The following is a 13,332-nucleotide window of genomic DNA, read 5'->3' as shown; positions in this document are numbered from 1 at the left end:
CCCCTGCCTGGTTTTAATACTACCACTTTTATGGTTGCCTCTCTGACCTCATCTTCTTCTATGTCTGCCTTACTACATAAATCCAGTCACTGTTCTCCTCAAATGTGCCAGGTGTGTCCCTGCCTCAGGACATTTGCACTTGCCATTCCTTCTGACTAGAACAATCTTCCCACAAAAAAACAGGGCTGGTTTCTTCACCTCCTTCATGTCTTTGCTCAAATGTCACCTTTCAGGTGACTCTTCCTCAACCTTTCTATTATAAACTGGACTTTTCTAACACCAGACTCCTTGTCCCTCTTCCCTGCTCTGTGTATCTCCCTAGGATTTATCATTTGACATGCTGCCTATTTCACTCTACATTTAATTATCTCTTCTCCCACTTGCATGTATACCAAGGAGACAATGATGGTTTGTTTCTATTTTTGTTTACTGGTACTTCCAACCACTTAGAACAGTGCCAGGTAGATAGTAGACATGTGATAAAGATATTATTGAATGAATGAATCATGAGAATCTCCTCAAAGACAAAATAGATTTTTAAATAATTTACCATAGAAATCAGAAGAAAATTTTAGAAAGCTGTTAAATGTGCTCAGTAAAGCTACGAGAAGATACGGCTTCTATGATTAGCAGTACGACACTATTCAGAGACTATAGATAGATGGAAGGACACCAAAGGAAATAGTAACAATTCTGATTCTGCAGAAGAATCAAATTGGTGATCTCCAGGCTGCACTAGAGCAGTTCTCAGAGAATGTGATGGGACCAGGGGGAGGAGCAAACACAGAGTGTCAGTCACCACAATAGCTATGAAGGAGGTACTATTTTAATCCTCATTTTAAAGTAAGGAAACTGAGTCACAGAGAGGTTAAGCGACTTGCCTCAGGTTGTACAACAAATAAGTGGTGAGAATGGGACAGAAACCCAGGCAGTCTGGCTCAGTCCATGGTGTTAGTACTACGTTATAGGTCTGCATGATGAAAATGAGAGTTTTGACTCAAGATGGTCATCTGATCGTTCTTCTTAAACAACTTCCCAAAGGAATAGAAAAATGCCTTTCATTCTGCCCTGAGGAATTAATGCAGAGCAGTGTTGGGGGAGGGGGACCTACATGGAGAAAAGATGACTGAGCTGTGACTTCACCGAAAGAAACCACCCCCTTCACTGCCACCCAGTCCCTTGGGGCACAAGAAGAAGGAACTTCTAAGCCCAATTGCATAAATACCCTCAAACTCTGCCCAAGCCTAAAGGCGAGGGTGGGCTGTGGAGCTGATAGGAGTGGGGGGGGGTCAGGGGTTCAGGAGATCTTAATGTTGAGGCATCTTTATATGCCAGTCCACAGAGCAGAGGATGAGAGCCCTTGGTCCAAGCCTGCAATGTGGTAAATCAGGAAAGCAGAGGGATTTGAGGAAAGAGTATCTTTGGGTTGAGACATTCCAGTTAAAGGTAGGGGGAGTGCTCCAGGTAACTTCAGGCTGCTCCTTCAAAAACCAAAGTAAGTCCTCTTTTTGAAAAGAAGCTTCCTGTTGTGTGGTCATTTCTTTTCCCTAACCTTCCCCCACCAACCCTCACCTCCAAGCAAGCGGACCCCTTATCTGGCCAAGTAATGACGGGCATATCTAAATTTTCCCTTTCCCTCTGGGTTAAAAATATTTAAAACAGGGGCTCATATAATCACTAGCAGAACGTATCTCAGCCCACCAAACTAGACTGGCCTGTTCCAGCTCTTGTAAGGTTGCATAAAGAAAGGTTACTGGACAGATGGAAAAATGCTTTCATTCTTATTAAAGAGGAACAGTCTTTTAATGCAAAGCAAATGTCCCTTAAGAATTACAACAAGAAACAAGATTTAAAAACACAGTAAAATCCACATTCTTAACAGAATGTATAAATAAATGCTGGGTTAGAACATGTTCATGGAATGGAAGTTAGTGATGTAAAGAAAGAGGTTAGTTCTCCCAGACTGGGCTTTGTAAAAGAGTTTAGCACTGTTTATTATATTTATTATTTTTATTTAATAATGAACCCCATAGTGCTTAGGGATGTGTGTTTAAGGAAGAAAAACTATAATGAAAACCAAGGTCATGATTATTAGGAAGTTAAGAGAGCCCTTACCTTTTGCGGGTATGAAGTTGTCTGTTGATAAATTAATGAGATGTGTATTTGTTTTATATGCTTGTATACTGGTTCTTTCACAGTAAAAAAGATAAAATGTGGATATTAAATATCCTTTTAGACCAGTAAATTTGACGTTTATGGGCTATGAAAAAATTCCTAGCAAAATATAAATGTAAAAACTTGACTAAAGGGGGAAAATGTATATAATTCTCAAATAGAGAAATAGAATCAGTAGTTTAAACTTTTCCAACAAAAACACACCAGTCCTAGATGGTCTTACAGGTGAAATCAGACAAATACTCAAGGCACTGGCAATCCCAGTCTTGCATCGATACTTTTAGAGAGAAGAAGAAGAAGGAACACTCCTCTCCTCATTTTAGGATACCAATTTATCCTTAATATCAAAACCAGACAAGCTTATTATGAGAAAAAGGACAATTAGATGCAAATCCCCCAAACAAAATATTAACAAAGAATCCAGCACTGTATACAACTAGGAAAAAAAATGGTTTATTTTAGGAAATTAATACTTGTTCAACATTAACAAATACTGCAATTCACTACTTTAGCAAAGTAAGAGAGGGCAAAAACATATCATTACTACAGTAGGTACAGAAAAAGCTTCAGTTAAAGCTCAGCATGACTTAAAAAGAAAATATCCTTGTATACCAGGAATAAAAAAGACCTTCTTACCCTGATAAAGGGTAACTATAAGAAACTTACAGACACCACACCCAAGGATGAAATAATGAAATCATTTCCTTTAAAGTTGGAAAGCACACAGATGCTTATCATTACCTCCACTAAATATTGTATTGGTGGCTTTGGTAGAAGACAAGAAAATTAAATAAATAGTTAAAAGATTGGAAAAGAACAAAATTATCATTAACTGCAGATGCTATGATTATTTATTAGATAACCCAAAGAAATTTACACACAATTCATTAGAATTAATAGGAGAATATAGCATGTTTGACAAAGAACTCAACATTAGAAAATCAATTGCATTTCCATTCACCTAAAAAGTATGTGTTTTTTTTTTAAGATACTATTTATGATACCAATAAAAATATATGTTTTTTCGGAATAAACCTAACAAAAAGATTTCAAGATATATAGTATATGTAAATGTATAAAGCACTGAAGGACATTAAAGAAGACCTAAGTAAGAAAACCCAATTTATAAAGCCATAATATATAAAGACATTTATGGTCTCCCAATTGATCTATATTTCATGCGACTTCAAAAGAAAAATGAGACTTTTGTTTTGAAAATTTACAAGCTAGTCCTAAAATGTATATGCAAGGAGAAAAGACAAGAATAGTAAGACAGACCCGAACACAAAATGCATATTTGCAGGCCTTGCTCTACCAGCTACAAAACTTACAAATCTTTGTTAATTTAGAAGACACGGTATTTCTGATTCAAAAAGATACGTGCACCCCAATGTTATAGCAGCATTATTTACAATTGCCAAGGTATGGAAGCAACCTAAGTGTCCACCAACAGATGAATGGATAAAGAAGATGTAGTGTATACACACAATGGAATACTATTCAGCCATAAAAAAGAATGAAATAATGCCATTTGCAGCAGCATGGATGGACTTGGAGGGCATTATGCTAAGTGAAAGACAGACAAAGACAAATACTGTATGATATCACTTATATATGGAATCTAAAAAATACAACAAACTAGTGAGTGAAACAAAAAAGAAGCAGGCTCACAGATATAGAGAACAAATTAGTGGTTACCAGTGGGGAGAGGGAACGGGGAGGGGCAATATCAGGGTAAGGGGAGAAAGGGGTTATTATGGGATTATATGAAATCATGTGTGTTAAACTTTTGAAAATTGTGAAGCACTATAGAATTTAAAGAATCATTCAATTAATAAAAAAGGCATGATATTGACACAGGAATAGTCTAATACAACAATTGAAAAAAATAAAGAGAACGTAGAAATAGACCCGTACGTACGTGGGAATGTGATGGAAGGCAGAGGGAGCATATGGCAGATCAGTTAAGTAAATAAAAATGTGTTTTCATTAAGTAGTGCTAGGATAGAGAGGAAGAATTGAAATTAGATCCCTACCTCACGCTTTATGTGAAAACACAATTACAGATGAGTTGAAGACATTTTATAAAAGGTATGACTTTAAAACTGAAGAAAGTTTAAGGGAATATTCTTAGGACTTCAGGGTAGAGAAAGTATTTCTTAAATAAGAATATTTTATTTGGATTTATTATTTTTGTTTGCATTTATCTGATCCTGAGATGAGGATTCAAATGCAAGTAGTTTATTTAGGAGATGGTCCAGGACACACTGGTAAGTAGAGAGAAGTGAATCAGGGAAGGGAAGGAAGCCAATAAAATGTGCATTATCAAGAAAATTACCATGGGAATCACTGGGTTTTAGAGCAGTGCCGTTCCACCTATAATCCAGAGACCAGCACTGACTCATGAACTCTTTCAGGTCCTTGACAAGATAATTACAGAAAAAGAGGTTAAGTATTTTAAAGGAGGAGCTTGCATTTTCTATGTTTTTATATTTCACTTTTACTTTTTGATTTTACTTTCCTATTCTTTTTAAAAATTTTATGATAGTATCGGTCCAGTGGGTTGAAAATAATATTAAGAAAATTAATAATAATAATAATGATAACAATAACAAGGGTTTCAGTATTTGAGGTAGTTTGAGAAATATTACTAGAACATATCTCAGAGTTAACCCAACCAATGGTGAAGAGACCAGAATATTCATACATTAACTTCCTTTCGTTGCTTGAAGAATGTTTTGGGGATGTTAACTCTGGCACTCTTTGCTTACCCTGTGTGGAGACCAAGTTTGCTTCCACAGCCTTTAGGTAGAGTAGCAAGTGTTTTGCAGTGAGCCTCAGTATATGGCCAGTAAGCACCAACAGCATCTCCTGCTATTTTTTTTCCAGCTTTGTTGAGGTATATTTGATAAATAAAATTGTATATATTTAAGATCTACAACATGATGATTTGATATAGGTATACATTGTGAAATGATTACCACCATCAAGTCACTAAAGTTTCTTTTCCCCATACAAAAAAAAGAAAACCCGATAAATTTGACCACAGCAAAATTAAGAATTGATCTTTGTCCAAAGGTAACATAAAGGGATAGGGAAGACAAAAACCAAGAGAAGATTTTTATAACACACATAGCCAATAAAAGGACCCATAGCAAGGATATGCAAAGAACCTCTACAAGTCAATAAGAAGAAGACAGTAATGTCCAAAAAACACTAAAAGATGCTCATCCTCTTTAGAAAACAGACAAAAACAATTAAAATCTCAATGATCTATCATTTCACACTTACCAGATGGTCTAGAATATAAAAACCTTACAATACCAAGTGTTTGTAAGGATGTAGAGACGTAGGAGCTTTCAGAACGTTGTTGGAGGGAGTGTACGTTGCTGCCAACACTTTGGAAAATCATTTGGCATTACTCAGGAGAGCTGAAGACAGATATTGCCCTTAGTCTACCTATCCTATTTCTCGGTATACCTTAGTGAAATCATACATATTTTCAACCAAATGTACAGAAACATTCATAGGAGCAATGCTGTAAGATAGCCCCATCGGGAAATAGTCTTAATGTCTGCCTATAGTAAGAAATAAGAAATATAGCAAATAAATAAGACTCTATTCATAAAATTTAGATGAATGAAATACAACTGCGTGCATTAGTGGGGATGAATCTCAAAACAGCATTGAGTGGCAAATGCAAATCATGCAATACAAACACTCAGCTTTATGTATATAAAGGAAACCAGGAAAAACTAAATGATATTTTGTCTTGAGATAGATGTATATACTTATACCTCCAAATAAAGAGAATGATTAACATAAAATTCAGGATAATATGCATTTTTTTTGTTCATGGGGCGGAGAGTAGGAGTCAAGAGTGAAGGCACAAAGGATGGTCCAATGATACAGTGATGGTTTATTTCTTAGATTGGATAGTGGGTACCTGCATGTTCATTTCATAATTATTATTTAAATATACATGCGTTACACATAATTTTGTCGTATGTTTCACAAGAGAAACTCCTTAATGTAATGCAAAAATAATATGAACAAAAGTAATAAAATCCTAGGAATACAGTTTGTAAGAAATGAAAAAAACATTTTTAACTGGGAGACCTAAAAAGAAAACATTAAGAAATGAGAATTAATACAATATTACTGGCAGGAGGACTTGTTAGAAAAAAGGTGTCACTTGTCCCCCAGAGAAGTGAAGAATGCAAGGGAAATAAAGATTCTGATGGAACATTTTGGAAGTTTTGTAAAATTATTCTAGTATTCTTCTGGAAGAATACATGGGTATTGATAGTCCAGAAAACTTGCAAAAGAATGATGATATTTGGAAAGAACCTGTTCTACTGAATATTAAAACATGCTATATCAACACAACAGAGAGATACTGTCAGAATAGAAGCTATGACTCAATGAAATAGAGCAGAAAGCCAACAACATATGCTAGAATATAAAATAATTTAATGTGATAATAAAATGGCATTTTAAATCACTGGGGAAAGTTTTGACTGGTCAATTTATTATCCTAAGAATATTGTAAAGAACTCTAGTGAGATTTCCATTTTGTACAGTACATAAAATTGATCCCAGATGGATTAAAGTGTTAGGTTTCAAAAGAAAAAGTTGAAGGCAGAAAATACAGATGACTATTCATCTGATGTTGGGTAAAAAAGAGAATTTGCTCTGAGCTAGTACGAAAGGAGGAGCCCAGGTGGCGGTCCCATCCCAGCCTGCATCTGATACAGCCTTCTTAGTGAGCAGCGCCAGCACCTCTCTGTTCAGCTCACCTTTCACCTCTTAAAGCTTCTCCAGGTTCCTGACGAAGCTCCTCCTCCAGGACACTTTGGGTAGATGGTTTCACTCTCTCTTCTCAAGAAAGTAGAGCCATTAGAGGACACCTCAACCCCCCTCTCCAGAGCACTTGCATATTTTCTTCCTCTTATCTCACAGAGGGAAGGATGCTCTCTTTCCCTGCCCTGGCATTTTCAGGACCCTACTAATGTCAGTTGTTTCCTCTCTCTTTCCTATCCTTCTACCTCTTACGTCAATTTTGTATTTTTTCCTGGTTGCCTTTAATCATGCTATAACCTCTCCCTCTCTGGGAGGGGGCAGTACTTTAGCTCCATGTCTCATTCCTGCTCCTTCTTGCATTCGCCTCCCCTTCACAGCCAAAATGTTTACTCATCTCAACACAAGTAAACATTTTGTTTGTTTACTCGCCTCACCTTCCACTCTCTTCTCCACCCATAAAAAGATGACTTATGACACCAGTGTTCTCCCTAAATTACCATTGCTCAGTTCACAAGTAACCTTGAAGACACTACATTCAGTGAGCAAACAGAAGGTTGCATCTTACTCGGCATCCACACCTGTCACTGTTAACCAATACCTTTCTGCTCCTCCCTTGGTTGCTTCAGTGACAGCCCACCTTCCTGGTTTTCTGTTGCCTCCCTGAACACGGCTTCCCAGTTTCCGAATTTCTTTGTTTTCCTTGTTAAGTTTGGAGTTCTTCTTGCCTTAGTCCTAAACTTGCTACTTTTGTTCTCCTCTGCACTCTGGCTACAAGATCTACTCCCTGCCCATGGTTTCAGTGCCTAAACATCGCTACCCACTGCCCCCACCCCACTGCTACAACATTGCCCCCTGGGTGTTCTGCATACTTGTCCAATGAATTATGACAGAACTGAGCTTGCCAGCTTCCTTTCCAAGACTAGGCATCCTCTAAGGCTCCCTTTCTATGAACAACCTCTGATCCACCCCACTGGTATGAAACAGAAGAGCTGGGGTTTTACCTTGACACGTCTCTTTCCTCCATCACCAGCAAATCACAGGAGCTCCCCCAAATCTCTGACACAGTCTAATTCTCTTCTACACTACCGTCACCCTGGTCCAAGCTACCATCTTCTCTCCCCAGGATGGCTTTTCTCCTTCCACACTTTCCTCCACAAAGCCATCCACTGCACTCCAACACCCACCCTCCCCAGGATTGTCCTAGTAGCTTCTACTTATCCATCGACCCTAACTTACTTTCTACTCATTATCCTGATTTGCCAGGCTAATTTTCTCTGCTGGTTATAATTCTTCCAACACCTTATGCGTTTACCTCAAAGTCCTGATAACAAGATTAAAAAACTAATTATGAGTGCAATTATTTAATGTAGTCTCCCTTTCCAGAATAGAAGCTTTATCAAGGATTTGACTATATCTTTCTCTGTCCCTGGTGTATCTGTAATGTCTATCACCAAGTCCCTTGGTCATATTAAGTATTCAATAAATATTTGTGGAAAGGATGACGGGATAAGGAAAAGCAATAAGAGATCTGAATACTTAGAAGTTTCTACATACCTAAAAGATTTAAAAAGCAAATGAAGAACTGACCAAACTATTGTAACCTATGCAAAAAAGCTTAAAAACAGATTATAAATCATAAGACAATGATGAACAGAAATGAAGAGTCATCCAGGAAAATGAGCACAGGGTATAGAGAGCATGTTCATAAAAGAATCAATGCAAATGGCCAATTAAACTGGAAAACAAATCTGTGCTCTCCAGTATTCTAAAAAAGGTACAACTACATATGCTTAATCTTTGAAATAGTCGTTGTTGTCATGGATTGGGAATTGGCATATCCTTCTGTTTGGGGAGCCCAGAATTGTGTGAACTTTCTGGAAGGCAATCTGGTAATATATGTCAAAAGCCTTAAAGATAAAATAGTTCATTTACTTTGGCCCAATAAATTAATTTCCAAGAATTTATCTTAGGAACGTCAGCAGAGTTGCATTCAAATACCTATTTGTAAGAATGCTCATTTCAGTGTTATTATAATCATAAAGAATTCAAACCAACTTTAATGCCCAATAATAAAGGATTGGTGACTATAATGGGGCATATCCTGCTCTAAGTAGCCATTCAAATGCATGGCCCCAAAGAACATTTAAGGATTTTTTAAAAACTGTTACTGTTTAGCGATAAGAGAAGGTCACAACACAATATGCACAGTAGGAGTTTAATTTTTAAAAATAAAATATGTATATGCATAGTCATGTGACGATACTGGAAAAGTATCTCCAGTTACAGGGATTATGAGTGATTTTGTTCTTTTCTTTTTTAAAAAATCTTTTTTTGTAGATTTTTAATATTCAACAAATTCTGTGTATCATGTCCGTAATGAGAAAAACTAAATATATTTTAATTTAACAATAGGGAACTGATTGCAACATATGGCCGTGGCTATATCTAGAGAGGCACAGCATGATGATTAAGAGTATATGCTTTGAAGCTCACAGACAGGTGTTCACTTTCCTCTTTGCAACTTAAGAGCCATATGACCTTGAGCAAGTTATTTAATTCTCTGAGCCTCAGTTCCCTTATCAGCAGAAAGGAGATAATACTACCGGGCAGAGCTCTTTTGTAGCTTAAATGAAATAATGTATGTAGAATTCTGATCACAGAGTAAGCACTTAGTAAAAATACCTGTGTTTATAATGCCAAAATATAAATAGATTCTGTAATGACTTACATGAATTCATGATCCTCTAGGGGGTTATAATGGGAAGTTGGGGGAATCATTATTTTACGGTTCAGCATCTTCCAGACTGTCATAATGATGGTGGCATTCAGCAGGAGGAAGCTGGCAGGAAGACTTATCTGGGTACAGAAACAGCCCAGGAAAGGTTTTGCTCATTAGGGCAAAATGCTGGCATAGGTCATTGACTCATCTATTTGTCCAGCCAGCAAATGGTTGTTATGCATGTACCACGTGTCAGGCGTTGGAGACTCAGCAGCTAGACAAATGAGCTGCCCTCTAATTAGACTGAAGTTTCAAGGCACATAGTTCCTGGTAGATTCAGGGATTAGGAAACTATGGAAGCACTTCCTGTAGCTGGAGAAAGCTTGACAGGTTTGGGAAAATGATAGTGATGTTCACGTTGCATTCCTCAAATACCAATCCTAAGGCAAGAGTCTAATTCCAGAATCCTACTGCTGGCAGGGCTGGGACCTACAGATGTCCTCTTTACCCTGGTCAGTTTTAGTTCCAGAAGAAACTTGCTCAGAGCCTGCAGATGAAAAGCCATCGGTCTTCCAGAGAACTGGTCAGCCAACTATGGCCCACGGGTCAACTCCAGCCCTTGCCTGTTTCTAGAAATAAAGTTTTTTTGGAACACAGACATGCCCATTTATTTATGGATTGTCTATGGATGTTTTTATGCTACAGGTGCCAAAGTTGAGTAGTTATCACAGGGACTGTATGGCCCACAAAGCCTAAAATATTTATTATCTGACCGTTTACAGGATAATTTTGCTGACTCCTGTTCTAGGTCAATGAGGCTGGTGAAATGAGATGGAAGGTGACATCAAGTTCCTAATTTTTTCCTTCTGTAGTTCCAGGAGCTGTTCCTCTAGAGTCCATCCAAGGGGGTCCCTTTGAGGAGAAGATCTACATCCAGTGGAAACCTCCCAATGAGACCAACGGGGTCATCACACTCTACGAGGTAAGGAGGCCCCTGTGACTGTATCAGTTGGCTTGGCTTTATTCAGTTTCCTTCAGCCTGACGTTGGCAAATACCTACTGTGTGCAGAGCTCCATCAAGGGCACAAAGGTGAGTGAGACACAACTTACTGGAAGGTTTCTGATAATACAGTGGGGAAAAAACACAGGGGCATCAATTGAGCCGTCTTGATAGCCCTAGTGACGAAGAAAATTGGGCATTGAAAGGATTATTGATCTCTTCAGCAAAGGCATTAGGACTCAAGGAGTCAGGTAGTCCTGGCACAGCTGAGCAGACCCAGGCCTGGCAAACAGTACTTGCAGTTCCTCTGGAAAATCACAACACTCACATGATTCCCGTGGTACCCATATCAGTCCCTGGGCTTCCAGAATGGTCCCAATGTCATTCTCTAACTGGGGGTACATGATTCTTGAGCTTTAACGTTGCTCTGTGGCTAAGGCATATGGTGATGCCTTGGCCACAGAGCCAAGGTGATGGTGTTGAAAGCCCTTCTCCCAGGATTAGCAGGGTCTTATATCAGAGATGGAGCAGAATGTCCTTGGACAAGAATGTGGCTTCACTGAAAACTTTCAAAATTAGAATAAATGGTATAGAAGCTCGTTGCAGAGCAGAAGCAAACAGTAAAACTTCAATAAGGCTGATACAGCTAAATGCTAATATTGGGATATGGATGAGATTGACTTTCTTCCCACCCCTTGTGTTCTGAGACACCACAAGGTTGTTGATACAGATTATAATAAGAAAATGCAGCAATGCAGAGAAAGGGCATGGAAACTGAAGCTGGAAGGGTAGAGTCTGGTATCCTAGTAGTCCTACCACCATCTCAAGTGACCTTTAGCAGGTTCTTCCTCTCTTCAAGCCTCAGTTTTCTCATCTGTAAGATGGGGGAGGTTAATCGTTGCTTCAGGGTTTCTCCAGGGAGTCTGAGAGGGGAAAGTTAATAAGCATTCCAGGCTGGAATACACTGTTGGCTCATGGAGGGACTAATGACTCTCAGCGCTTATGCAGAAAGGTACACCTGTTGAGAGAGAGCTTGGGGAAGAATATCGCCTCCATAAGGGAGGATGAGCTCTGGGAAGGAAAGTCAAGGAGTATTGATGAGGGAGAAATATTCAGGGTAAATCTGAGGGACACAAATTTGCTAGAGAGACCTGGACGGACCTCAGGGCTGAGGGAAGAGAAAACTGTCTTATCATGTACAGGGTGCTAGAGAAAACACCTTCAGGAAACACTTATCTCACTCCATCCAGCGTTCCTCAGAGGCAGAGCTGTCTACCATCTCCATCTTAGAACATGGGCTTGAGAGAAGCATCCTTCCCAGGGATGCTGCTGAAGGAGAGGAGGCACTCATACTCATAGACCTTGCCTGCGACACATTCAAAACCTTATTAGGGAAGAAAGGGACTGGAAACTCAACTGAAACAAAACCCAGTCATTTAAAAGCTACACACTGTTCTTTGTAAAGCACAGGCTGTGATCATACACAGTCACATACACACTCACATACACACAGATGAGATAGACATCTACCCACCTGCCCTTTGTAAAGCAGAGGGAAAGGACCCAGGACTTAAGGTGTTAAGTTGCTTGGTGTTGTTTTATAAATGGCTCTCAATGCCAGGTGTTGAAGACTTTTGGAATTCACAGGCCAGTAACATTTCAGATGGTTTGGGGGAACCAACACAGAGTACTTTACCATCTTTTATTAACATTGTTTCATAAAAGACAATTTCAAAAATATAGAAAGGACATAATCTCAGAATAAAAGGCAGTCCTTTAAATCGAATAAATTTAGCTTTATGCGTAACTCATGACATTCTCCTTATTTTTTCCTCATTTTGCCTTGAATTGAGGACAGCTCTGGCGTGAAAAGACCCCGGTTCTTGTACCTACCTGCCTTTGGAAACCACAGGTCTAGGCCACGTTGCAGGTAGAGTGATATCTGCACAGATTGCTTCCACAGGAGCAGTATCCCTCTTGCTGTAACAGGATTATGCACTGCGCTGGGCTAGGAAACCCTTGATTGTGATTCCACAGTAAGAAGAAAGAAATAGATGGAGAGAGAGCAAGAGTGCAGACATAGCTGTGAGTTAGACACACTGAGCACGAGCTCCCCGAAGGGGCTGCTGAACTCACGTTTGGCTGCTTGCTGCTCGAAAGCCAATACTTGAGAGACAGATGTTAGTTGGAAAGGAAAGTTTGCTTATTCAGGAGGCTAGCAACCTGGGGAGAAGGCAGACTCATGTCCAAAAGCCAACTCCCCACTGCCAATCAGAGGGCAAGAGCTTTTAAAGGGGGAGTTTCAGGGATGTATGGGTGGAGGGAGGGGCTTAAGTGCAGCAAAGCACAGTGAGCTCTGACAGTCATCTTGGAATTGGTCATAGGGTGGTCTCATCAGCATCCTATTGATTGTTTTAAGTACAGTTAAGCTTCAGTTCCCGCGTCCGTGTGTTCCCACTTCCTTGAAGTTAGTTCTCGGAATTGTGTCGGATGGAGCAGCTTATGTCATGGCTACAGTCTGGTCATCGTGTAGTTAACTTCTTCCACCTGGTGAGAGTTTCAGTATCTGCAAGATAGCTCAAAGAATGTGGCTCAGAATTTTATCTGTAGCCCTTGAGGAAGAACTAAAGGTCTT

At 39.1% G+C, this 13,332-nt stretch overlaps 1 protein-coding gene across 13 annotated transcripts in view; it reads left to right on the top strand.

The window, feature by feature from the left end:
* Window positions 1-13,332, top strand: part of PTPRT (protein tyrosine phosphatase receptor type T) — a 1,092,462-nt gene that overhangs the window by 682,033 nt on the left and 397,097 nt on the right. For all 13 annotated transcript variants that reach the window (XM_067708176.1, XM_067708171.1, XM_067708175.1 and 10 more), the window contains exon 9: window positions 10,570-10,679. In XM_067708176.1, coding sequence (XP_067564277.1) covers window positions 10,570-10,679 — 110 coding nt within the window. The remainder of the gene's footprint in view (window positions 1-10,569; window positions 10,680-13,332) is intronic.

Source organism: Pseudorca crassidens, chromosome 15 (assembly GCF_039906515.1).
Source record: "Pseudorca crassidens isolate mPseCra1 chromosome 15, mPseCra1.hap1, whole genome shotgun sequence".
Classification (NCBI taxonomy): Eukaryota; Metazoa; Chordata; class Mammalia; order Artiodactyla; family Delphinidae; genus Pseudorca; species Pseudorca crassidens.
The sequence above is the reverse complement of the archived record's forward strand: the minus strand, read 5'-3'. Positions and strand labels throughout refer to the sequence as shown.